General features: G+C 36.1%; 1 protein-coding gene across 1 annotated transcript in view; it reads right to left on the bottom strand.

Annotated features, from left to right (window-relative positions):
- The window catches only part of LOC586981 (probable E3 ubiquitin-protein ligase HECTD4), a 95,366-nt gene that overhangs the window by 40,306 nt on the left and 31,941 nt on the right, over positions 1–23,119 (bottom strand). The window contains exons 21-31 of the mRNA XM_030991221.1: positions 11,646–11,750; positions 10,900–11,063; positions 10,019–10,192; positions 8,764–8,959; positions 7,592–7,693; positions 6,760–6,848; positions 5,806–5,996; positions 4,477–4,594; positions 2,785–2,905; positions 1,397–1,563; positions 580–726 (exon numbers count right to left, since the gene is read on the bottom strand). Coding sequence (XP_030847081.1) covers positions 580–726; positions 1,397–1,563; positions 2,785–2,905; positions 4,477–4,594; positions 5,806–5,996; positions 6,760–6,848; positions 7,592–7,693; positions 8,764–8,959; positions 10,019–10,192; positions 10,900–11,063; positions 11,646–11,750 — 1,574 coding nt within the window. The remainder of the gene's footprint in view (positions 1–579; positions 727–1,396; positions 1,564–2,784; positions 2,906–4,476; positions 4,595–5,805; positions 5,997–6,759; positions 6,849–7,591; positions 7,694–8,763; positions 8,960–10,018; positions 10,193–10,899; positions 11,064–11,645; positions 11,751–23,119) is intronic.

The raw sequence follows: 23,119 nt of genomic DNA, 5'->3' as shown, positions 1-23,119 counted from the left end.
AAAGAGGAAATATAGTCTCTCTGAATTCATGCTTCAAGATGATTGACTTCTCTCATTCCCATACTATTAGGCTTAACACAAGGAACATCCAGTAGAGGAGCCGTTGTCTAGTGGATAACGTCATCCAACTGTGAATCACATGGTTCACGATTCAAGTCCCTCTGCCGCATTATTGTCCTTTGGCAAGAAATCAATCTCCATTTTCCACTCTCCAACCAGTAGTAGTAAATTGGTACTTGGTAGGGATTTATTCCTTGAATGCTTTAGCGCTTTAGGGCAGGTTGGCTAAAGCCATGGTAATAATATTTGTTATTGTAGGCATGTCTCTAGTAGCTTTTTAACAGATATTTTATCACAACAGCTCATTTTTAAAACTTTTAATTCAATCTTTTCTCATACCTTGTGTATGGGATGGTACAGAGCAGCCCTATACTGTAAGCACAGTCTGTGAGGTAAGTTTTGCTAGTTGAACAGAGGTAGTCTTTGCAAACATCTGCAAAGGCATGTCTCTCATCGCTTTTACAGATATTTTATCACAACAACACATTTTTAAACTTTTACATCAATCTTTTCTCATACCTAGTATACGGGATGGTACAGAGCAGCCCTATACTGTAAGCACAGTCTGTAGGATGATGTGTTGCTTGCTGGACGATGGCTGTCATCGCATCCGCAAAGGCTTGTCTGACGGTCTCAACGAAACCTCCACACTTCAAGTCCTCTATCCTGTGGTGATTAAGAGCAGATTAAGATTTTGAGTTGAAGAGAATAATAACACAACAAGAAAAATCTTGTATCTAGCAGCTTAAACTATCATCAATGGGGGTACACTGTGGAACATGTGGGTTAAAAAGCTGATTACCTACAGTACATGTATTGGACAAGGCAAACGCCAAGCGTTGTCTCACCAGCATCTCTAGGCTACGCAGGCAAGGCGAAAAAGTGATATTTCTATTTTATTTGAATCATCATGTATCAAATGATATTTTAGCCCATACTCAGAGCACACATGTACATGTATATACCTGTACATGTATGCCTCTGTTTCTTTCTTATTCTTATCTTGTTTGGTGCTTGTGTGGTGTGTTGATATTGTATTTAGAATGGTTTTGTTTTGTTTTGATTTGTTCTTTTGTTTGTTTTGTGTTTTGTTTAGTTTGCTTATGTTTTTTTTTATTTTGTTTTTTTTTATTTTTGTTGTTTGTTTTGTATTTGTTTAGTTTGATTATGTTTGTTTGTTTTATTTTGTTTTGTTTGTTTTTGTTTTGTGTTACAGGAATGTCAGACAGCATTAGAGGGAAGTTCAAAATACTCAAAATCACTATAAATATGTTTGGTCAAATCTAACAAATAATTAATCATCTTGACAAATCACTCATGGTCTTAGTTACTGTACCTTGGCCCTTGTTGCAGGACAGACGTTATAGCGGTCACTAGATGAGCATAGCCCTCCGAGTGACCAGCAGTGGTCATCAGCTGATGGGCATGGACCAAGGCTTGCTGTCTTGACCATCCGCGCTGACGTCTTGCCTTGACCGCTGACAGAAACTCGTCCTTAGATACCTAGAAATAAGAAACCATATACATGTACAGAGTTGATGTAATATACAGTAGATAAATACATGTTTAATTCCTACAACTAAGTAACTACTAGTGATACATCAATATTGCCGTAAAGCCTTAACAAGCATATTCCCCATACATGTACATGTATGTACAGTACTTCATGTAGAGTTATAAAGAGTTCACAGTTTGACAGAGTACATGATGAAATGATCTACCTACACTGTATATTCCTGTAGGCTACTGTGTTATATGTTGTAAATGATTCATATTTTTTGTTTTGTCAAAACTTCCAAGTACATTCCAAGATTTTGATAATTTTTAAGAGAAACATGTAATGTGCATGAGTAGTAGAAGTAAAGTATGAAATCCATAATTTTCCATCAAGTTTGGTAAAGTTGGGACAAGGAGGTCTGAATAATGCTCATTATCATAAATAACCATCCCAAAGGGGAATTGGAGGGACTCTGTGGCAGAAGACCACCAACAACATTTTGGAAAATTTACGATAAGGCATGGACTAGAGGCAGCGTGGAGTATCAGAAAACAGCATGGCCTCAGAAGAAGAATACCAACAGAGTATTAATCATTATTATCTATATAAGGCTCCCAAGTGGTACAATAAATCAGTGTATTTAATATCTTTAGCGCAGTACCTGGATGACTGATCCATCCCGATTGTACTTTTTATCAATGAATGATAGTTTGATTGTAATGTTACCATGTTTTACATTATGCATTTTATCAATTGTCACTGTGTTATTGTAAATTTTCGCAATTTGGCATTGCCGCAATGAAAGTAGTTCAATAAACCATTTTGAATTGAATTGAATTGAATTTTGTTTTCGTATTGCTCAGTCATCCTTGAACATCAACTATTGATATTGATGTCACACGAACACAAAGTCATATTGACCAAGGTAAGTCAAATTTTGTTATTTCACTAGCCAGCCTTCTATAGATAATAATAATAATATTGTATGGCTTTGTTTTTGTGTGATACAAGAATATATTGCTCTTGCTATGACAATATTGGACTCGTCTTCAGCTCATCCAATGTTGTCATAGCGAGAATTAAACTCGTCCAATATTGTCATAGAGAGAGCGATATATGCTTGTATCACACCCAAAGCCATCCAATATTATATAATTATCACTGTCACTGTTACTAGTTGTGTCATTTTATTTTTCACTATGAGATTTTTTAATAAAATTGCTTACAGCTTGAGTAAGTTTGGTTCCTATGAAGGCAAAAATTTCATCTAGTAAGTTGGTAAGGTTCTGGTTGCGTTCTGGAGCGCCGCTGTATGCGCTGCTCCTGGAGCGCCGCATCTGGTAAGGTCTGAAAAGACATTCAGGGTGAGGAAGAAAATAAAAGAAGAATTATTACAATTTTGAAATGCTTAACATATTGAAAAAAATGTTCAGAGAAAATGAAATGAATAAAATAATTAAACAAAGAAGAAACAAATAAATGATAGGTAGAATATGAAGGATACAGTAATAAACACTTTAAAGGTTAAGCAATAACTGTATAAACAATTAAATTACTCATGATACCCCTTGTAAATTTGATGTTTTTGTGCTTTTTGTAACTCAAGAATAACAGGCTTAAAGGGGAAGTCCACCCTGAAATTAAGTTAGTTTTAATAGGAGTAGAAAAATGAGAGAAACAAGTCAGTGAAAGTTTGAGCAAATTCCGATTAAAAATAAGGAAGTTAGGATTTTTGAAGTTGTGATCAATCAAACACAAATTGGCAACTCTATGACATATCATGCGAGCTCAACTTCCATTTGCTCAGTACTAAAAAAATCTAAAATTTTCATTTTCCCTCAAGAAAAATTTCAACCACACATGCACCCTAAATATAATAATTGCAAATATGTTTCTATACTCCCCCTGCAAGGAACAAATATATATTCCGTCATCAATAACGAAGAAAACATGATTTTATGGAATATTATGCACAAAGCAAATGAAGGAGAGCTCGTATAATAAGTCACAGAGTTGCCAATTTGTATTTGATTGATCACAACTTCAATAATTCATAACTTTCTTATTTTCATTCAGAATTTGCTCAAACTTTCACTCACCTGATTTTCTTATTATTCTGCCTCTATCGAAACAAACTTATTTTGGGGGTGGACTTTCCCTTTAAAAAAAATTAATTTAATGGTAAGAATTTGTATTATGTCACATTCTAAAGAAACGTAAATCGAGACAAATCCATTTTTCACATACTTCAAAGCTTGGTAAGGGTACAAATAATTTAGTTGTTAACTGTACACATACATATATGTAGCTACATGATGAGTAAATGTTATGTACATGTACCCTTATACCTTACATAATGATAAAATAAAACACTGTATCTGATGAATGTACATGTCAAATATGTAAAGTTTACCATATTGCTACACTTCATGTAACAAGAGATACTTGTAATTGGAGAAATGCCGACAGGAAGAAAAAGACTGAGACAGAGAGAGAGAGAGGGAGAGGGGGAGATATAGAGTGGGGAAGAGAAAGAGGAGGAAAGAGAAAAAGGGGAAAAGGGGAGGAGGAAGAAAGAGGAGGAGAAAGAGGAGAGAGAGAGAGAGAGAGAGAGAGAGAGAGAGAGAGGGGAGAGATATACAGTGGGGGAAAGAGAGATAGAGAGAGAGAAAGAGGAGAAGAATGTAGAAAGAGAAAGAAGGGGGAGATGGGGGGAGAGAGAGAGAGAGAGAGAGAAGAAGGGGAGGTGGGTAGAAGGTAGAGAGAGAGAGAGAGAGAGAGAGAAAGAGACAGGTAAACAAATGTATGAAGAGAAAAGCAAAAAAGGAAAGGAAAAAGCAGACAAAAGCAAAAACAATGCAGAGACATACATTTAAAAGGGTCATACATAATGCATTTCATTTTGAATAAAACTTTACCTGGTGGTCGATTTATCAGAAGCCGTTGGTCTAGCTTTTGTGAGATCGGCTGGCATAGACAGACTTCTGGAGAATTGACTAGTACTGGTAGAAGTTTGACCTCCATTGCCTCCATTCCCTGCATCGGCCACAAGAAGAATAATTGAACATTCATGCGTTACACGTACATGAGCATGAACTACAAAATTCCTAAATATTAAAGTACACAGTTGAACTAAACTAATTGGGCGCTGCAAGAAAGTTGCGATTGATTGCAAGTTGAACTGATATTTGCAATTAATTGCAACTCAACTTTCTTGCAACGCCCCACTAGTCTTCTAAATTTACTAGGATTTTGTTAAGATTAAAGTTTTAACAGTGTAATTAAGTTAACTAGATCTATATCTACATGTATATACCCTGAAATTGGAAGCCTCAAATGAAGGTTACCCAGATTACACTTCAGTTTATGAATAAATTGTGCACATTTTCTATAAATTCCACAGTGGACACATTCTACATTCCATAATCATTATTCAAATGATAGATTTCAGTTGCATTTTGTAATGCACTGTAATTACTACTAATGTACATGTACATGTATGCTCATTCCCACAAGCAATTAATGACATTGCCTGATTTATCTCAGGCTGAGGTCTGCGGTAACTTTGTGTTATATATGTACCAATATAAAGCTTGATGCCCTTAGTAAAAAATCAGTCAAGCAACCTAGATTTGAATCACGCAGAGGACATGGTGAATACTTTTAGAATCCTTACAATTGTTAGATTATTTCCGTTATCATTAACTCAAATATGTTCATATCATATTTGTTCTTGGGAACCTACAAACTCAAGCTATGCTTTCCAGTAGGTTCCTGTTTCATTTGATAATTTTGAACTTACAAACAATTGCTATATGCAGGGGTGATAGTGAGCACTAAAAATAAAACAGGTTTTTTGTTTTCCCCTCAACCACGCCCCCCTTGAGTAAAAAAAAAGAAGAGGATTTGCGGGAAAAAATTGCATCTAACAACATTCCCCCCTTTCGAGTAAGAAAATTGGGTAAAAATAGGGCAAAATAGGGAAGAATAGAGAAAATAAGGGGTAAAACAGGAAAATCAGGATAAAATTGGGAAGAAAAAAAAATCTTGTAAATAAAAAAAATAAAAATTTTAAAAAATCTGGATTTTTTTTTTTTTTTTTTTTTTTTTAAATCGGGAAGAAAAAAAATTGGGGAAAAATCGGGAAAAAATAAAAAAATTGGGAAAGTGATTTAAATCAGGTTTTTATCAGGCCTGTATATGAAATGGAATAAATTAGAATCAATCAATCAATCTACATGACTCACAAGGTAAGGTACCCAGCTCATCACCGCCTTGGGATACGCTCCGACCGATGCCGGATGACCCATTTTCCGCTGCTATGGCAACCTCCAAGAGTGCGTTGGCTCTATCCAAGATGGCCGCCACTAGTGCCTTTGTCTTGATCATCTTCAGCGATGCATCCTGCTCCGACTTGCTCTCCTCTTTCATTTTGTTCCTGCAGAGGGCAATTTAAATTTTGACCGTGATGCGTACCTGGGACATACATTGCAGATGTAGCTTTAGTAGGCTTAGTAGGCCCTAGGTTCGACTAGCACTTTTGCTAACTTCTAGTTCACATTAACAATTTCACCTCAATATTAGCAACACACATGAATATGTGCATATCTTGTACATTCAATGGTATGTAGATCTATCTCCAAATATATGTTTTAAGCCATAATTACTGTCCAATCAACATTATTTTTTCCTTGTTGTATACACGCATCACTATTATTCTTTACATTGTATGATTGTTCACATACTGTTATCATTGTGAAATGATGTTCTGGGTAAATTTAATTCGAGTACGTGACAGAAGTTAGAGCTATAAAGAAACGGAACACACATATAATAAGTTATAAAACCCTTCTTGCAGTTGGTTTGTCTGAAAATCAAGGATCAATATGAAGATGATGCAGCCATTGCTGTTGATATATTTCACAGTACAATGTATTTCCATTGTCATCAAATAGGAATGGGAAAAATAGACATTGCATCTTCCACTAACATGCATGCTATATCTGATTGTTTCATCACATCAAACTTGAAAACTTTGAAACATTTTCAGCTCAAAATGATTTTACCGAAGAAGAAAATTAATACACCTACATGTATATGTCATATATGTAATACATTAGTTTGTTTTGTTCAAAACAATGATGTCAATGTAAATAACCTATACGAATTCTGAAATTAATTGATTGAGTATGAAACATTACCTTAGTAATTTGACAGCCTCTTCTCCACTGGTAGTTTCACAGTCAATACCCTTGATGAAGCAAAGGGTCTCAATATCCTTCTTTTTATCCTGCAGAAAAGACAAAATAACAAACAGAAAATATAATTTGCTACTAAAAAAATAAAGGCAAGTTCTTTCAATCTCAACTTATCCACAAATACACACACTTCTCACTGTCGACATACATGTACATGTCTATAGAATCCAGCATATTTTGAAAATATGAGATAAAGTTTTGCATGCATTGTTTTCTTCATTTTGTTTAGCAGGGGAGAATGAGCAGAGGGAAAAAAAAATATTCCAACTATCACTTGCAAAACCATGCCCACCATAGACATTTTCTAACTGCAAAAGAAAATCCATGTTTATGGTAAAAAATATAGTATAATATTTTTATACAGTAACAAACTGTTTAAATATTTAATTAAACAGGGAGATCCAAAGGATAACACACGTGATATCTCATTGCACACAATCTCACACTAAACACATACATGTACATGAATATGAATATTTGATCATATCTTCACAACTTTATTACTTTCTAAGATCCATTATCAACATGATCGCATCACAAACTTGAATAGCACATTTAAAGTGACTGGGTTACATTGTTGAAGGTTGATGAAAAAACTGCTTGTTTGTTTATGAAATGCTGCTATTTATGTTCCTTCTACTGTACTAACTCTATAAAAGGCAACTTTCAGATTATCTTTAATTGTACATCTAGCATTGAAGTCACTACATGTACCTTAGCACTATTTTCTCTCATCTGAACAATGTTACCAATAGTCCCTTTAATATTGTCTCACCTCTTGAAGATGGTAATCATTGAAGAATGGTAGAGAAGCTTCCGTTTCAGTCTTCAGGTCATCAAGTTCTCTCTCCCAACGTTGCTCTAGCTCACCAATGAACTAAAAAAAAACAGATCAGATACAAACTTATAGAACATTTTCAAGTATTGTATTATAATACAGAGAAACCTGTCTAGAAAGACCACCTAAGGGAGACAAGAAAAGTGGTCCTTATAGGCAGGTGTTCTTTATGTACAGGTGCCTATAGTTCATGTTTCTATGACAACCATTTTCAAGGGAAACACAAAATGTGGTCTTGTAGACAGGTGGTCACTAAAGCAGGTTTGACTGTATAATAATAATAATAATAATAATAATAAAAGGCAGGTACATGTGGCCTTTAAAGAGAGACATGGCCATTAACTATTACATAACTTTTGAAATATTTGATCCAAAGGTTTACAAGGACTCACTATTAGGGTTCTTTCCAGCTGCTCACTCAGTTGAACCCCTCTTCCACTGTCTTAACAGCACTACCTTGCCCACAACTGCTTAAAGGGATACGTTGAGTTCTCGTTTCAGACGATGAATGCCTTCAAAGTGCATGGTTTTTGCTCTTATTCTTATTTATGACATTTCTAGTGCTCTTTTAGGACCTAAAATTGCTATGAAGGTAAATTTAGACCCCAAAATGTGTGAAATTTGGCCAATATGATGATACCAATTCAACTCCACTTTCAACAAAAATATGGTGACCGTTAATTAATTAATAATAACAATACATAGGCCGGCTGATATTGAGTATTATATCAACACGAAACAGCCGACAAAAAGCCAATATCGGCATTGGCTGGAATAAAACGTATAAGGCACTATGTCGTTTTTTCAACGGCTGGTTCAAATTATTGAATATTTGTGTGGCACCACAAATATTAGAAATCGTTATATTTATGGATATTTCAGCTATCTCTGAACCGATTTTGATCAAACAAAGATGATTTTGTCATTTAAATTGTATGCTCTTTCAACTCAGTCACTCAGTTTTTCATTATCTCACCCAAAAAATAACTTTGTGTAGCGCCCTCTGCAACAAAACGCAACTATCCCTTTAAGGGATTACTATGGGCAATGGCTCTTTTAGTACCCTTACACAGCAGTTGCTTCAATATTTTAACCTGGGCATAACTTACCATAAGTTGTCTTTCCAGTGTATTCACTCTGTTGAAGACCTCTGCCACCATCTTAACAAAGCCACTCTGGCCGGGGCTGCTTGCGGTAAGACCTCCCTCGGTACCGCTCAACGAGTTCAGCATCGGTTCAAGGTCAAGTAGTCTGATGGCTGCAGACACCAGCGCCTCTTCAAGGACAACAGGGTTGAGAGCATCTCTGTGCACACACACAAGTGGGAAAAGAAATAAGAAGCACAAGTTTTAAAGCCCCACTGCATACTTATAGCTACTTGCGCCCTCTACATGTATATAGCTAACAATTCCTAATCAGTGACCATTGGTCCCCCCATGGTCACCTTTTTCTTATGTTAATTGAGAGCTGTTTTGATAAAAAAAAACACCTATCAGTGACCATGCAGGGAGGTCTAATCCCTCAGAGTCCTGGTCAAACTAGTGCAGAGGGGCTTTAAATGAACTGTTGACAATCTTTGGATTTTTTCCAATTTTTTTGAATTTCCTCAGTGATTCACGAACGAATAGCTTTGTTCCATACAGGGTTTGTGTCCAAAAAATGTTTGCAATGATTACACCTAGGCTGTATATATCAATATGATTGAGATTGATAGACTTCTTTTTGTACATAGCGAATGAGAGAGGACCTCGAAGATAGATCACAGAGTCAGCAATGTAATCGATTGCAACTCCACGAGTTTTTAACTTTCTTATTCTCTATCATAATTTGCTCAAACTTCCACTGATCTGTTTCTATTAAATCATTTTCCTCTTCTATAGTAGCCAACTTAATTTCATGGAAAACTTCTCCTTAAAGGGATTGTGTATCTTTGTCTCAGATTCTGAACCAAAATCCTGGATTAATAGCTCATGCTGCAATGATAATTATAAACCTTTAGGTCAGTCAGGAACCCCATGACTTTTACAAGCCAATCGTCTGTCTGATTATCAAGATATTTATGATTGGAAATCGAAATGTCAAAAACCGTTTTCTTAAAGGTTTATATAACAATACAGTCTATTAATATATAAATAAATATGGCATAACTGGTCACTCAAAGATTTTTTACTTTTTTGAGGCACTTCATGATCATTTTGAAGCGTAGTTTTTTTAGGGCTTCAATTTTACACCATATCACAGACACTAATAATACATACATGTAGGGCCATGCATCTCATATTTAACATTGTTAAACAATGTCTTTAGGACTTCATAACCACTGAAAACCATTGGGGAAATCAATGTACTGTAGCAGGGTCTTACTTGATACTAGGCCTGAGGAAGGGAGCAGCCCTGCCAGACATTGCCCTCAGTCTCTGTAGCTTGTCCTTAGAAAGCTTGAGCCTGGGTAGACTGGTGTCCGATACCTTCTCTTTACTTCCAGAGGATGGACCTCCTGTACATGTAGGTTGCTGTACCATCTCATGCCAAGCACACCTGCAAGATGTAACAACAGTCTCCTTTATTGTAAGAGTTTACAATGTATAATGTTCACAAGTTTTGTGCCAGTGGAGTAAGTGAAAACTGCATGTATGGTCCCAAGACCAAGAACAGCGGACAACATTGTAATACCAATCATTTAGCAATATGATTTAGGGTCAAGACCAAGACCAAGACCAAAATGTCATTGAAAATCCTAGACAGAGACACTGTTTTTTGCTTCACCATCTAAAAAATCAAATGGGCCAATATATGTTCTAATATTTCCTTTGGCATTTATTTTTCAAGAAGACACTGCTGTTAACTCTAAAATATCAGTGCGCTAAAAGTCAGATGGCATTATCCAAACATACTGACGAGACTGACACCTGACCAATAATTGACCCCCCCCCCCAAACAAACAAAAATGGAAAATGAAAACCTCCCCAAGTGTCTAAGATTTTGCCTATTGTCTTGGGAGTCAGTTTCTTGGTGTGATTGGGATTTTCAGTTATTAAAATAAACATTCTATCTCTTTGCAGATGAGGTAAATGCTGTAGAATGAAACGACCCTTCATCATTTCTACCCATTTCAACATGCGAAATGCAACGAATCTTGTGATATTCATGTATTCTAATTCTTAGCTGGCTGTTTATGTTTTCTTTCGATAATCCTGAGACAAACTAGAGCTAAAGAAACTCACGAAAAATACTTTTCAAATTACCTCTGGATCAGCTTGGAAGACAGAAGGGCGTGACAGCGCTCCTCCGAACCTGTGACCTCGGGTCCTTCGTAGAGAACCTTGAGGAGGCTTGAACCTAGAACTGTCAGGCCCAGTGCCAGGTCAGCTACAAAGGGGAGTCCACTGGTGCAGTCCTCAGATGATTCCTGCATCCAGATTACATGAGGAAATACATCAGTAAGTGTTATGAAAGATGCAGATTCAAAGCATTTAAAATAAGATATCATAATGGAGACTCAAATCATCATCACAATAATAATGATACTTTTACTTTATATAGCGCTTAATACGTAATATCGTCTCTAAGCGCTTTACAAATATTATTACCCCAGTCATTAGATTCATTCACGCACAATGTGCACCATCTCCACTCCCTGGAGACTTGAACCATAATGCATACAGATCAATGCAGTTCACGGTATACCATCAATGATGAAGGAAAATTACTTTCACTTTAGAGAACATAAAAACAAAAACAACTTTGTGTCAAGTATTCATTCATTTTGGACAAGAGAGATCAGATAGAATATTTAATCAAAAAATAAAAATCAACACCAATCTGGGTATCCCACCTGTGCTTTGACGGTGCAACTGAACCCCCACAGGGCCTTGTCTGGTGTGTTGCGCTCACGACCACTCCTCCTCTCAATGTCAAATGTCACTTTATCCCCTTCAACCTTATGAATAAACCTTAAAACCTTAATACTGCACTCATCGTGGTACCCTACCTGAGCTCTGACGGTGCAACTGAACCCCCACAGGGCCTTGTCTGGTGTGTTGTGCTCACGACCACTTCTCATCTCAAAGTTAAATGTCACTGTATCCCCTTCAACCTATAAAATAGAAATATGGAAGAAGAAAAATTAATATTTACTGTGTCACACATCCAATGTATAATTAGACAAGTGTTTGACATATTTGTCAATATCTTTTTTCTTTTTTTTCCCTTTTTTTTTCCCTTTTTTTAAATTTTTTTTTTACTACAAAGCATTTCTTTTAGTGTGTAACAGTGTGAAGATCAAGTGCATAAATATTTCATAATGCTGACAAAACACATATGAGACGTTTCACGAAATGATCTGCATTTAAGAATTAAGATACAAAAAAGGGGAGACATAATTGCGAAATGATCAGCATTATAAAGATGTTACAAAAAAGGGGGATATAATTGCTTTCAAATTACATTTACCGTAATTAACGGTGTATTAACCGCACCTTTTTGCTGCCGAAAAAAATTAAAAGTCAGGGGTGCGGTTTATACACACGGTACACCAAAAAAAAAAGTTTTGATTTATGCCCCTCCACCTGGCGCTATGCCTGGCAATGTCTCCCAGCTCAGTAATCGGTGTGTTGACTCACCACTTGGAAACTAGAACAACACTCAAATTTGTCTGTCATCTTGGTTTGAAAGTAATCTTTCTGATAGATTTCAATATGTAGTTTATAATAATAATTCCTCCAATTTTTCTTCTATTACACGGCGTACCACAAGGCTCTATTCTAGGTCCTCTACTGTTTTTTAAGTCAGCAATTTTTTTTTTTTTTTTTTTTTTAGGGTGAAAAAGAGGGGTGTGGTTAATACACGAGGGCGGTTTATACAACGTTAATTACGGTATATAGAAAAATATCATACAGTTTTTTAAAATTTTATTTATTTGATTTGTTGATTTGTATTACCGTTATTTGTATTTTACTTTGGACAGATATTCATCCTTTGAAACCAATACCCTTTAGGAAATGCATTTTCCATGTATACAGATAAAAAAGAACAAATTATGCAACAACATGCGGGCCCCTTTCCTAAATTATCAATTTACCTCTGTGTAAAATCTAAATATTGGACTTTACTTGGCTGCGCTGTTCCCATTCTAATCATATTTTCTATATCACAAATACAAACACAGATATACATACACGTACATGCGCACGTGCACACACACACACACACACATTTAACTTCAAAGAAAATGAAAAAACATGTTTTTCTCTGAATTCCACATCCAGGGGACAGAAACTAAGAAATAGGTTCTCAACCCCTGGATTGACAGTTTCACACAAAAACAAAATAAATAATATACATGGAATTCACACTACCAAGAATGGAAATTCCACCGTGATGAATATAATTATAAAAAATGAGAAAAAGTGGTCAGTGAAAGTTTTAAAAAAAAATAGAGTAGAATTCCCCTTTAAAGATTATCATATGTATAAAGTCAACTGAGAGTAAAAATTATTCATAAAGACTTAAAGTATTACTGAATACCATAAGTATCTTGTGAAACGACTGTTTAATAGATGAAATCATTAATTAGGAATTAATAATCACTGTAAGTTTGGTTACTATTAGCCACCCACTCCTCCCACCCCCCCCCCAAAAAAAAAAAAAAAATGGTTAAAATGCAGAAATTAATCTGACCAATGTACACAACATCTCTGGTATGATTTTTTTTTGTGCGGTCAAAAAGAACTACCGGTACATGTATATACTTGGGTGAAAGTGACATGGCAGCATGAGCTTTAGAGGTGAGTATGTACATTATTTCATAGTCCCAAATAGCTAACAGTTGTAGAATTTGTGATGTAATTTTGTCTCGTCTTCGTAGCAAAAAGCGAGACATTAGGTGCCGCTTAGGTTAAGTTTTTGATTTTTTTTTAATTTAGTATAATTTTGAAAGTATAAGTTCTTATTAAATGAAACTTGAACTAAGGGGTTATCAAGTATCCCTAATCATGTCAGTAGAATTTTAAGTCACAAAGTCAAGGTCAGAGGTCATTTCAGGTCAACAAACTTAGACTATGTTGTGGCATCATCATCAAAGGTTAAGTTTTTGAATTTTTGATATAATTGTGAAAGTATTTAAGTTTTTATTCAATGAAACTTAGACTGAAGGATTATCAAGTATCCTCAAGCATGTGAGTAGACTATCAGGTCACTAAGGGTCAAAGGTCATTTCAGGTCAACAAACTTAGACTATGTTGAGGCATCAACATCAAAATGTAACCAAAGGTTGAGATTTCGAATTTTTATCATGGTTTTGAAAGTATAAATTCCTATTCCATGACACTTGAACATAGCCCTAGGGGGTATCAAGTATCACAACTCATATATGAAACAAATTCCAGGTCACAAAGTCAAGGTCAAATGTCATTTCAGGTCAGTAGACTTGGATTATGTTTTCACAACTTAAGATGAGAATTAATAAATCAATGTTCATATTCCATTAAAGTTCAAATTATAGTAAACAATTCTTCTGATGATTCTTAGTCAAGGATTTCATTGGGGGGGGGGGGGGCTGCTAATGGGCCACCCTGCCTATAAATAATGTCCCAACCTCAATTTCTCATCATATCGAATTTTGTAATGTTTCCCTTGTTATTTTATACAGAAATTTATCATCCCTTATATCAGGAATGGTTTTCTGTAGTAGCTTTTAGCGTGTTGGTAGAAAGGAAAGAGAAAAGAACCAGTTCCAGTATACATACAATCATCTACTATTGACTACTGTTAAAACTACAGACAAGGAAGGAAACTGCGATTACACCATAGGTCAAAAATAGTTTGGTAGAAATTTAATCTGCCTCACTTGGTAATACAAACAATGTACACTGTAGTAGCCAATTCATTTTGGAAAGAGTGTACTTACAATGTGGTACATTAATAGCTAAATTACAATACATGCAAGACATAAAGTTTGAGGAGACTTTGTATCATATGAAGTGCAAATGCTGTTCCATTTCGAAGCAGTGATCCTAATCAAAAGTGGATCATTATCAGCACCATTAATAGTCATATTAATTGCTTTGGGAAGCGCCCAAAATCCTGTCACAAGATTTCAATGATTTTGGGTAGTAGATTAAAGATAGTCACCACTCGAAATTGATGTGAGATTTTGTGGAGGTGTAGAGGTGTTGTGGTTTATAGTGGTTTGGTGACTTGACTCTCGATCTAAGGGTTAAGGGTTCAAATCCCAGCCTGACCCTAATGTCCTTTGGCAAAACATTAATGCACAATTGCCACTTTCCACCCAGATGTAAATGGGTATTTGATACGCCAGAGCACTACATTCTTGGCTGTCCGCTATGACTGGGGTAGTAAAGTGTCATGGCATGACAGACATGTGCGCTACATTTAGCATCCAACATGTTTTTTTCTCCTCCAGTTGTTTATCACATGAAAATCTGTTTGACACATGCTGTATAAAAAAAGAGAATAGCTGTGAGGTCAAAAATTTGTGCTAATAATAATAATAATATTAGGTGGTTCTTGTATAGCGCTCATGTGAGTCAGATTTGACCCTCCTGGCGCTCCCGATTATTACCCTGGCTTTAGCACTGATCACTGATGGATGAAATGCATAGAGCATTATCTTATTAAGACCCTATCCAATGAAAATACAACTTGATATAAATGGAAAACTGTAGAATGAATGTAGAATACAAATAAAAAGGAATAAAGATGTATGGAATTCTCTACCTAACAATATTTGAAATATATCACCAAACTCCTTTAAAAGAGCACTTAAATGTATTATTATTTCACAGAAGTAAGATATTACTTAATACATATACATATATATATATATATATGTATATATATATATATATATATAAATCAGTTCTCATTAGTTCTAACATAAATTTAATTCTCTTATAATCTATAAGACATTTTACTAGACTTAACAATATACTTTGTAAATATTGTACAGTAGTAGTTCACAACCCTTTAGGAATTTTATTTGTCACATATTATATATTTGAAAGGCGTTGTAACGATTCAAGCTCTATGCTTATACAATGTATGTTTCATAACCTCTGTGTGTTTATTCTTTAAACTGTATAACAGTTGCAACTTGTCTTTGATAAAACATTGTTATATTCTTTTTCATGTGAAATCAATTAAAATGGATTGTAAAATTAAAAATGATTTGTTATATTATTCTTTTTCATGTGATGTTAATAATTATAACAATAATAATAATCTTTTAAAGTCCACTCCAAATTTTATTAAACCGAACATGGAAATTCTTTTTGCCCAATTGATCGTGAGCCCGGCTCTATCCCTTATACCGTAGCAGTAACTCCCGTCTTTTAACGTCTTTTGGTATGAATTGTGAACATGCATAATAAAATTAATAAAATTATTGCACAAAAGCAAAGTAAAACCTCATTTTCCGCACCCCTCCAAATTACGGGTCAACAGGGGTCAAATTTGTTGAAGTTACAGTGACGACATAACATGTAGAGTTGTGGACCCCATACATGCAGGTTCACCTATGTAGCTGAAGCAATTCATGAGCCGTTCTTTATAATTAATGTAAAGCAATTGTGAATATGCGTACTCCACATAAGATGATGTCATCGAGTCGAGATGTCTACATTAAACTGTATAACCCGCAAAGTTCAATTACTAGAATTAGCAGGGATTTTTGTTGGCGGCCTTTCACTTTCCTACTGAGAAATTTTTGCCTCGATTCCATCATACTAATAACAGGAAAAATAAAGAATTTTGACAATGACTGCAATTTCTGTCGGCATGGTACTACTTAAAAAATGACTAGTTTCAAGGTAGGGCAAGATAAAATGCAATGAGCAGAATTCTGCCAGGAAATATGTAGAAATTGTGACGCAATGCCATAAAAGGTCTTTCCTGCCTTTATATAATTTCCTGAAGCACAATTTGAGCCAAAAAGATACCGGTAAGCAGAAACCCAAACCCACAGGAATTTCCCTTCGAAACCCACTTTTCCAAAAAAAGTTACGTACCAGTAAAATCACCCACTTCAACAGGATATCAATGAACTCATATACATGTAGTAGTCTGCCAATCTAAACCCACATCATAAAGTTTCCTCTATCCTACAATGGATTAAAAACTCCCTCAAAACCATTTTAAAAAGCTTCATAAAGAGACCACAAGAAATGATCTCATTATGATCATGTTGTTTGCTTAAGGTTGTTTACAAATAAGTTTGACAGAATAATACATTTTTTTCTTCATATAAATGTGGATCGTCTATTTGTAGATCTTTGGGTGACAATACTACAAAGTTTGTATGACAAGACTATCTCAATTACTTTCTGCTTTGTGGTGATTCCTGTTTCCCAGAGCAACATCCTTCCCCATAAAACAACCAGGAACCAAACTTGGTATATAAGTGGGGGTGAAATAAGCCACTGATCTAATGACATTTTGCATTGTGACACCAATTACACCAGCCCTTAGGTGCTCCCTCAAGCGTTCTGAATAACATCTACAGAATACTTGTCAGTTGAGGCGTTGCTTGTCTACTCCCTATTAGAAAGCAGTTGACAAAAGTGAAGAGGTACTGGTAGTGAGTGGAGTGACTGTGTGTTTATATAAAAGTGGACAAGTAGCAGAATTCAAGATGGATCTAGAGAGTGGTTTTGAAGAAGCTTTCGATGAGGATGTCTTCTCGAACATGACGTATCCCAATGAGACGCATAATTATTATGTCAACTATCCGACGAAAGTGGTGCTGTCCATTGCCTTGTTGATCATGACCGTGGTGGGCATTGTGGGTAATGTCTTTGTGATAGGGGCGGTGATTCTGTCGAGGAGGCTCCAGACGGCGATGAATGCCTTTGTGGTGAACCTTGCCGTAGCTGATCTCCTGGCCTGCGTCACCTTCCCTACCCAGTCGATGGATTTGCTTGGAGTGGGGTATATTCCTTTGGGGATATGTGTGACGACAGCTGTCATCAACATCACCTCGCTTGGATGCAGTCTCTTCACCGTCACGATGATCGCCGTCAATCGCTACATCCGCATCACCATGACGATGAACGTCTACCAGAAGATCTACACTCCTCAGAACATAGCCATCATGATCGTCATGTCGTGGATCATAGCCCCTATCTGCATGATCCTGGCCTCTGGGAAAATCTGCGGGATCTTCCTCGTAGAGCACAACGCCCCCTTCCTGAGCTGGCTGGTCCCGATCTTACTTGTCGCGTCCCTCGTCACCATCCTAACCTGCTACATCCTCATCTTTCTTTTCCTCAAGCGCCACGTGGCAACATGCATGGCAACGTCCAAGCGCCTGGACATCTCCATCACCAAGAATCTCCTCTACGTGGTCTGTGCGTTCTATGCCTGTGTCCTACCTTACGTCGTAGTGATCACGACCGCCAACTTTCATCGCAGCAACGCTTTCTACATCGTCTATACCGTCTCCATCATCAACTTGAACATGAACAGTGTGGTCAATCCGATCATCTATGCGGCGAGGCACCCCATCTTCAAACCAATCTTTGGTTTCATGATCAAGTGCCAGTGGTATAACATACCAGAGCTGTCCCGATTTGCCAGGTCGATCGGGAAGGACCAGAGAGATGGTTCCTCCTTGGACAAGAGCTATTCCAGCGGTGTCAAAACAGAGCTTACTCAGGACATGGCATCAGCATCTGTGTGATGTACTGTACCCATCCTTCTTACTCTTATGTTATTATTCGATATCAAGGGGTCAGTGACACAAAGACGTAACTCCGTTTTGGCCATTCTGAGAAAAAGCGGTTTATGTGTCACTGAGCACTTGGGCCTTAAGGAGTTACATGTAAGTCTATGTTTCACTAGCCATTGACTTCAATGGGGTGATGAGTGGAGTTAAGTCTTTGTGTTTCCTGGAAAGCCCACATTTTTCTGGACATTTTGATATCAAATACTCATTTTGGCAAATATGGAGTTACGTCTTTGTGTCACTGAACCCTCGATATGCTCTGATTGGAGTATGATGTGCCCATTTTATTGACATTTCTTGCCTCTGTCATCTCTTTAACCATCTTCATATTTGGCATCAAATCATTTCCTATGACTTCAGTGACCACCTCAAAGCTTTTGTATGACCGAGTATACCATCAACCAGATATGTTTGCGACAACAAATTTCACTTAATGTTAATGATGGTTTTTCGGGAGGTAGGGGGAAGGGAGAGCTGCTATGAACTAATAATAATAATAATAATAATCCACATATACTTATTATGGGCTGCTAAATTTTTTGGTAAATTGCCAATGACTATGTGGTGATAAAGGAGATTCTACAATACCGCACCACTTGTAAAAATCAGGGCGGAAGATTTTGGTTACCGGTATTGGTATTTATGAACCTGTGTATATAATGTACATGTAGCTTCTAATTTGTTGTTGAAATTTAAACATGCAATTATCATAGGCACATGCATGTACATGTATGGATATATGTCTTCCAATCTGATGTTGAACGTGAAAACTGCAACAATCTACATACTGTACAGGTGTATGCAGAAAGTGGAAATTATTATCATTTGTAAATACATCGCTACCTATGTTCCATACAGCTCAGTATCACTATTAAACTAACTGTAGTTCAACTTCACATCAGATTTCACTCCTTGTACCATCTATTTGGAGACAGAAGAGCGTTTAAGTAATACAATTTTACTCAGAATTAAAGAGAAGGTTGAGTTCTGGGAAGAGGTGAAAAAAAAATTTGTGAGCGTTATTATTCTTATTATGCAAGTGTGGAAGAACATCAGATGAGACATGTTCCCTGAAAAGCATGGCTCTTCAAATGCCTTCATATTCTAAATATGTCATGTACATCATAAAACTCGGGGGGGGGGGGGGGGGTAGGTTTTTACGCCCTGTGTTCGTGTAGTCCCATATACATCTTTCTGTGTACAGTGTTTGTAACTTTACAAAGACTTGGCCAATTTCTTATCATTTTGATGATTCCAGAACCTTGCAATACACACAAATTCTTATACGCTAGATGATCAACCTTTTCTGGTCGATTCCACAACGTTTCTTTCACAATGCAATCGCATGACCAGGGAGGTGTTTCACAAAGATCCTAAGTTGAACTTATCTCTAAGTTGGACTTAAAAGTTATGGAAAGCCATTAGCATCCTTGAAAATATTTTGTAAAAGTTTTTTCAAAAGGCATAAAATGTTGATTCAAATTATTCATATTTTCTATTATCATGGGAGATTTCATGTTCTTGATGTGGAATTTATGGAAAGTCTAAAATACTTGATTTTTCGCTTTTGAATATATTTTATTTTAAGGCTACAAATGGCTCTCCATAACTTTTAAGTTCAACTTAGAGTTAAGTTCGACTTAGAATCTTTGTGAAACACCCCCCAGAACTCAACTTCATCTTTAATGCCTTCTGGCTCCCAACAGAAGAAATGTAAAAGATATGAGATGAAGTTCAGACTACTGGTAAACAAATTATTTTCTAACTACAGGGGGGCGTTTCACAAAACTTGTCATCAGTGACAAATGACAATTTTTGTTATGAGCTACTGAAATCCTAACTTCCGATTGGTTATCAACAGATTTGTCACTGATTTTCGTCATTTGTCATTGAAAAAAGGTTTTGTGAAACTGGTCCCTGATTCCTTCAAAGGGATAACTTACAGGATGTAAGGACTATCGTATCTAATTGAACCTTTGGTCTGTTATATGTATGGGCGTCAATCCTTACGTAATACCTATTGTTCAGGGGGGGGGATGAATGAATAGATCATCCCCCCTGAACAATAGGTATCAATTACAAATTTACGCCCATGGTTATACATGTATGTACTTCTGTGATCATATATCATTCATATCGTCAACCCAAAGCCCGAAGGGTGTTTAGTGTCAACTCAAATCATTTTGAATAGAGTTAACATCCTTTCAGCTCTCAACAGAAAATACATAAATTTCTGGGTAGTTTGTTCTTTTTATAGTCAATCTAAGAGGGCAGAGAAAAAAGGGGTTGGCCAGTTATTTTATATTTTTTCTCTTTGTTAAATCCATTTGTACATTACTTACTGTATATCATAATAAGCTGTATCTAATAAAATATACAGTTTGAACATATATTCCGTACTCTTGATTTACTTCTTGTATTTGCAGGCTCTATACATGTACATATGTACATGCAGAGTAGTATACAAAATATATAAAGGATAAGGCAAAAGCACTGTAGGTGTATAATGTTTCATGCATTACCATCTGGACATGAAATTGATGACTTTCCCCTTGTTTATGACCCAGCAAAAATATGACAATAAATCTGTTTTGCCAGACCTTTACAGATGCTACTTGAAGTTATGAAATGGTTTGATAAAGCTAAATTGTAATATATTGCATATACATGTACTGTAGGACGCACTTTGAACCCCTCCCCCCTCCCCCCCCCCCCCCCCCCCCCCCCCCCCCCCCCCCCCCCGAGTAATTTGTCTGACAGGTAATCCAAAGCATGAACTAAATTTAGCCTGGGCGATAAATCAAATCATATAATGGTCTGCATTGGTCTCCTCTTTCAAGTTCCAACTCTTTACCTCATTTCAAATTTTCAATTTGACAATAAATCTTTAATACCAGATCTTTACAGGTACTATCAACAGTTTTGAAGTGGTTCAATAGGTTACTGAAATATTCATTACTATTTCTTTCTTTTTTTTAATAAGTTTTTGTAAAATGGTCCAAGTATAGTTTTAGGACAAATGATGTTGATTTTCATTGAGAACAATGAGGATTACAGATTTACAGGACTGTATTATATTTTGTAAAATTGTTATTTTTAACTTCAGAAAGAGTGTGATTGCCTGGGTAATACTAGTAATTTGGGTTTATTATTTGTGTTAAAGTTTTTAGTACGTACATATTTCCATGGTACATGAAACAAAACTTTTTGCATGAAAACAAATGTTTACTCTAAATTTAATACAACATTGCTACATGTACATACTTAACTGTCACGTACGTGTATACTGCACAAAGAAACGCATATACATGTATAGATTTGTATATGTTAAAAGAGACTTACAATATGCTACTCACAGATCAATTAGACTTTAGTGAGTTTTATATCTAAAAGAAGTGTAATAGATGTGCTTGCTGTTTACAAACAGAAGACTCACTGGGGGATATGCATTAGAAAAAAAACTCTTTGTGTGAAAATAATTATTTCCTCTAAATTTCATACAACAATGCCCCATACTTAACTATCCCAAATGAAACAAATCATAGTGTATGCAAACAAATTTGAACAAGTATGGTTAAGGGTTACAGTTGATAAAGCATGACAATTACATCAGAGAGTAGAAATATTCATAAGCTGAGTCACAAGGTATTGTGTGTCCATAGAATAATGAGTTTTCCTTTACAGGTTCTGACAAAGAAGCCACCACATCCTATTACACCTTTGTTTATTTGATTCAAATTCCTTGAATCTTAAAGCAGGTCAGACAGAGAATTGTCAAACAAACACAGCCAAACCTTTATATATAAAGACAGCTCAAGGTAGTCAAGAAAAGTGGTTTCGATATGTGCGCTATATAAGAATCATATATTATTATTATGCACATGTAGGCAGGTGGTCTTTATGTAAAGGCTTGTGTACTACATGTACATGTTTCAAAGAGAAACCACTTTCAAGGGGGGGGGGAAATGTGGTCTTCATATCTAAACAGATGGTCTTTCTATCCAGGTGGTCTGAAGCATGTTTGACTGTACTGATATTTTTTTACCATTGTCAATCAAAAATGAATTGTACAAGACTTGGCAGGAAACTTTTAATAGATATCAAGAGGCACCCCTGCTACCCCCCCCCCCCTTCCCCAAAAAGGGATAATTTACCTTACACATACAAATCTTACAATTGGTTTTGAAGGGATCATACACTGTAAGTCTATGGTACATTGTACATGTACATCTGTCACAATAGATGAAATTACATGTATACATGTACCATTAAAGGTAAAGACCAGTATTGGTAACGCCCCAATTTCAAAAAATGAAATGGAAGCTCTCATTACCAATGATGTGAAAGAATATGTTTTGACTAATACATGATGATAAAAAATTTGCCGGGAAACCGCCTACTAATTCATATATTTGGTAAATTTATTTCTCTCATGGTCGTGTGAGAGAGATAGGGTAGTCCCATATACATCTTTCTGTGTATAGTGCTTGTAACTTTACGAAGAATGGGCCAAATTTCTTATCATTTTGATGATTCCAGAACCTTGCAGATGCTAGATGCTAGATGATCAACCTTTTCTGATCGATTCCACAACGTTTCTTTCACAATGCAATCGCATGACCATTGCTGGTCTTTACCTTTAACATCAACTCTACAGATACATATACTTGTACATTTTTTGGGGTGTAATGCATACTGTACATGATCCTTGCAGATAGAACAGG

Source organism: Strongylocentrotus purpuratus, unplaced genomic scaffold (genome assembly GCF_000002235.5).
Source record: "Strongylocentrotus purpuratus isolate Spur 01 unplaced genomic scaffold, Spur_5.0 spur5_scaffold_2, whole genome shotgun sequence".
Lineage (NCBI taxonomy): Eukaryota > Metazoa > Echinodermata > Echinoidea > Camarodonta > Strongylocentrotidae > Strongylocentrotus > Strongylocentrotus purpuratus.
This window is presented reverse-complemented; position numbering and strand designations above follow the sequence as displayed.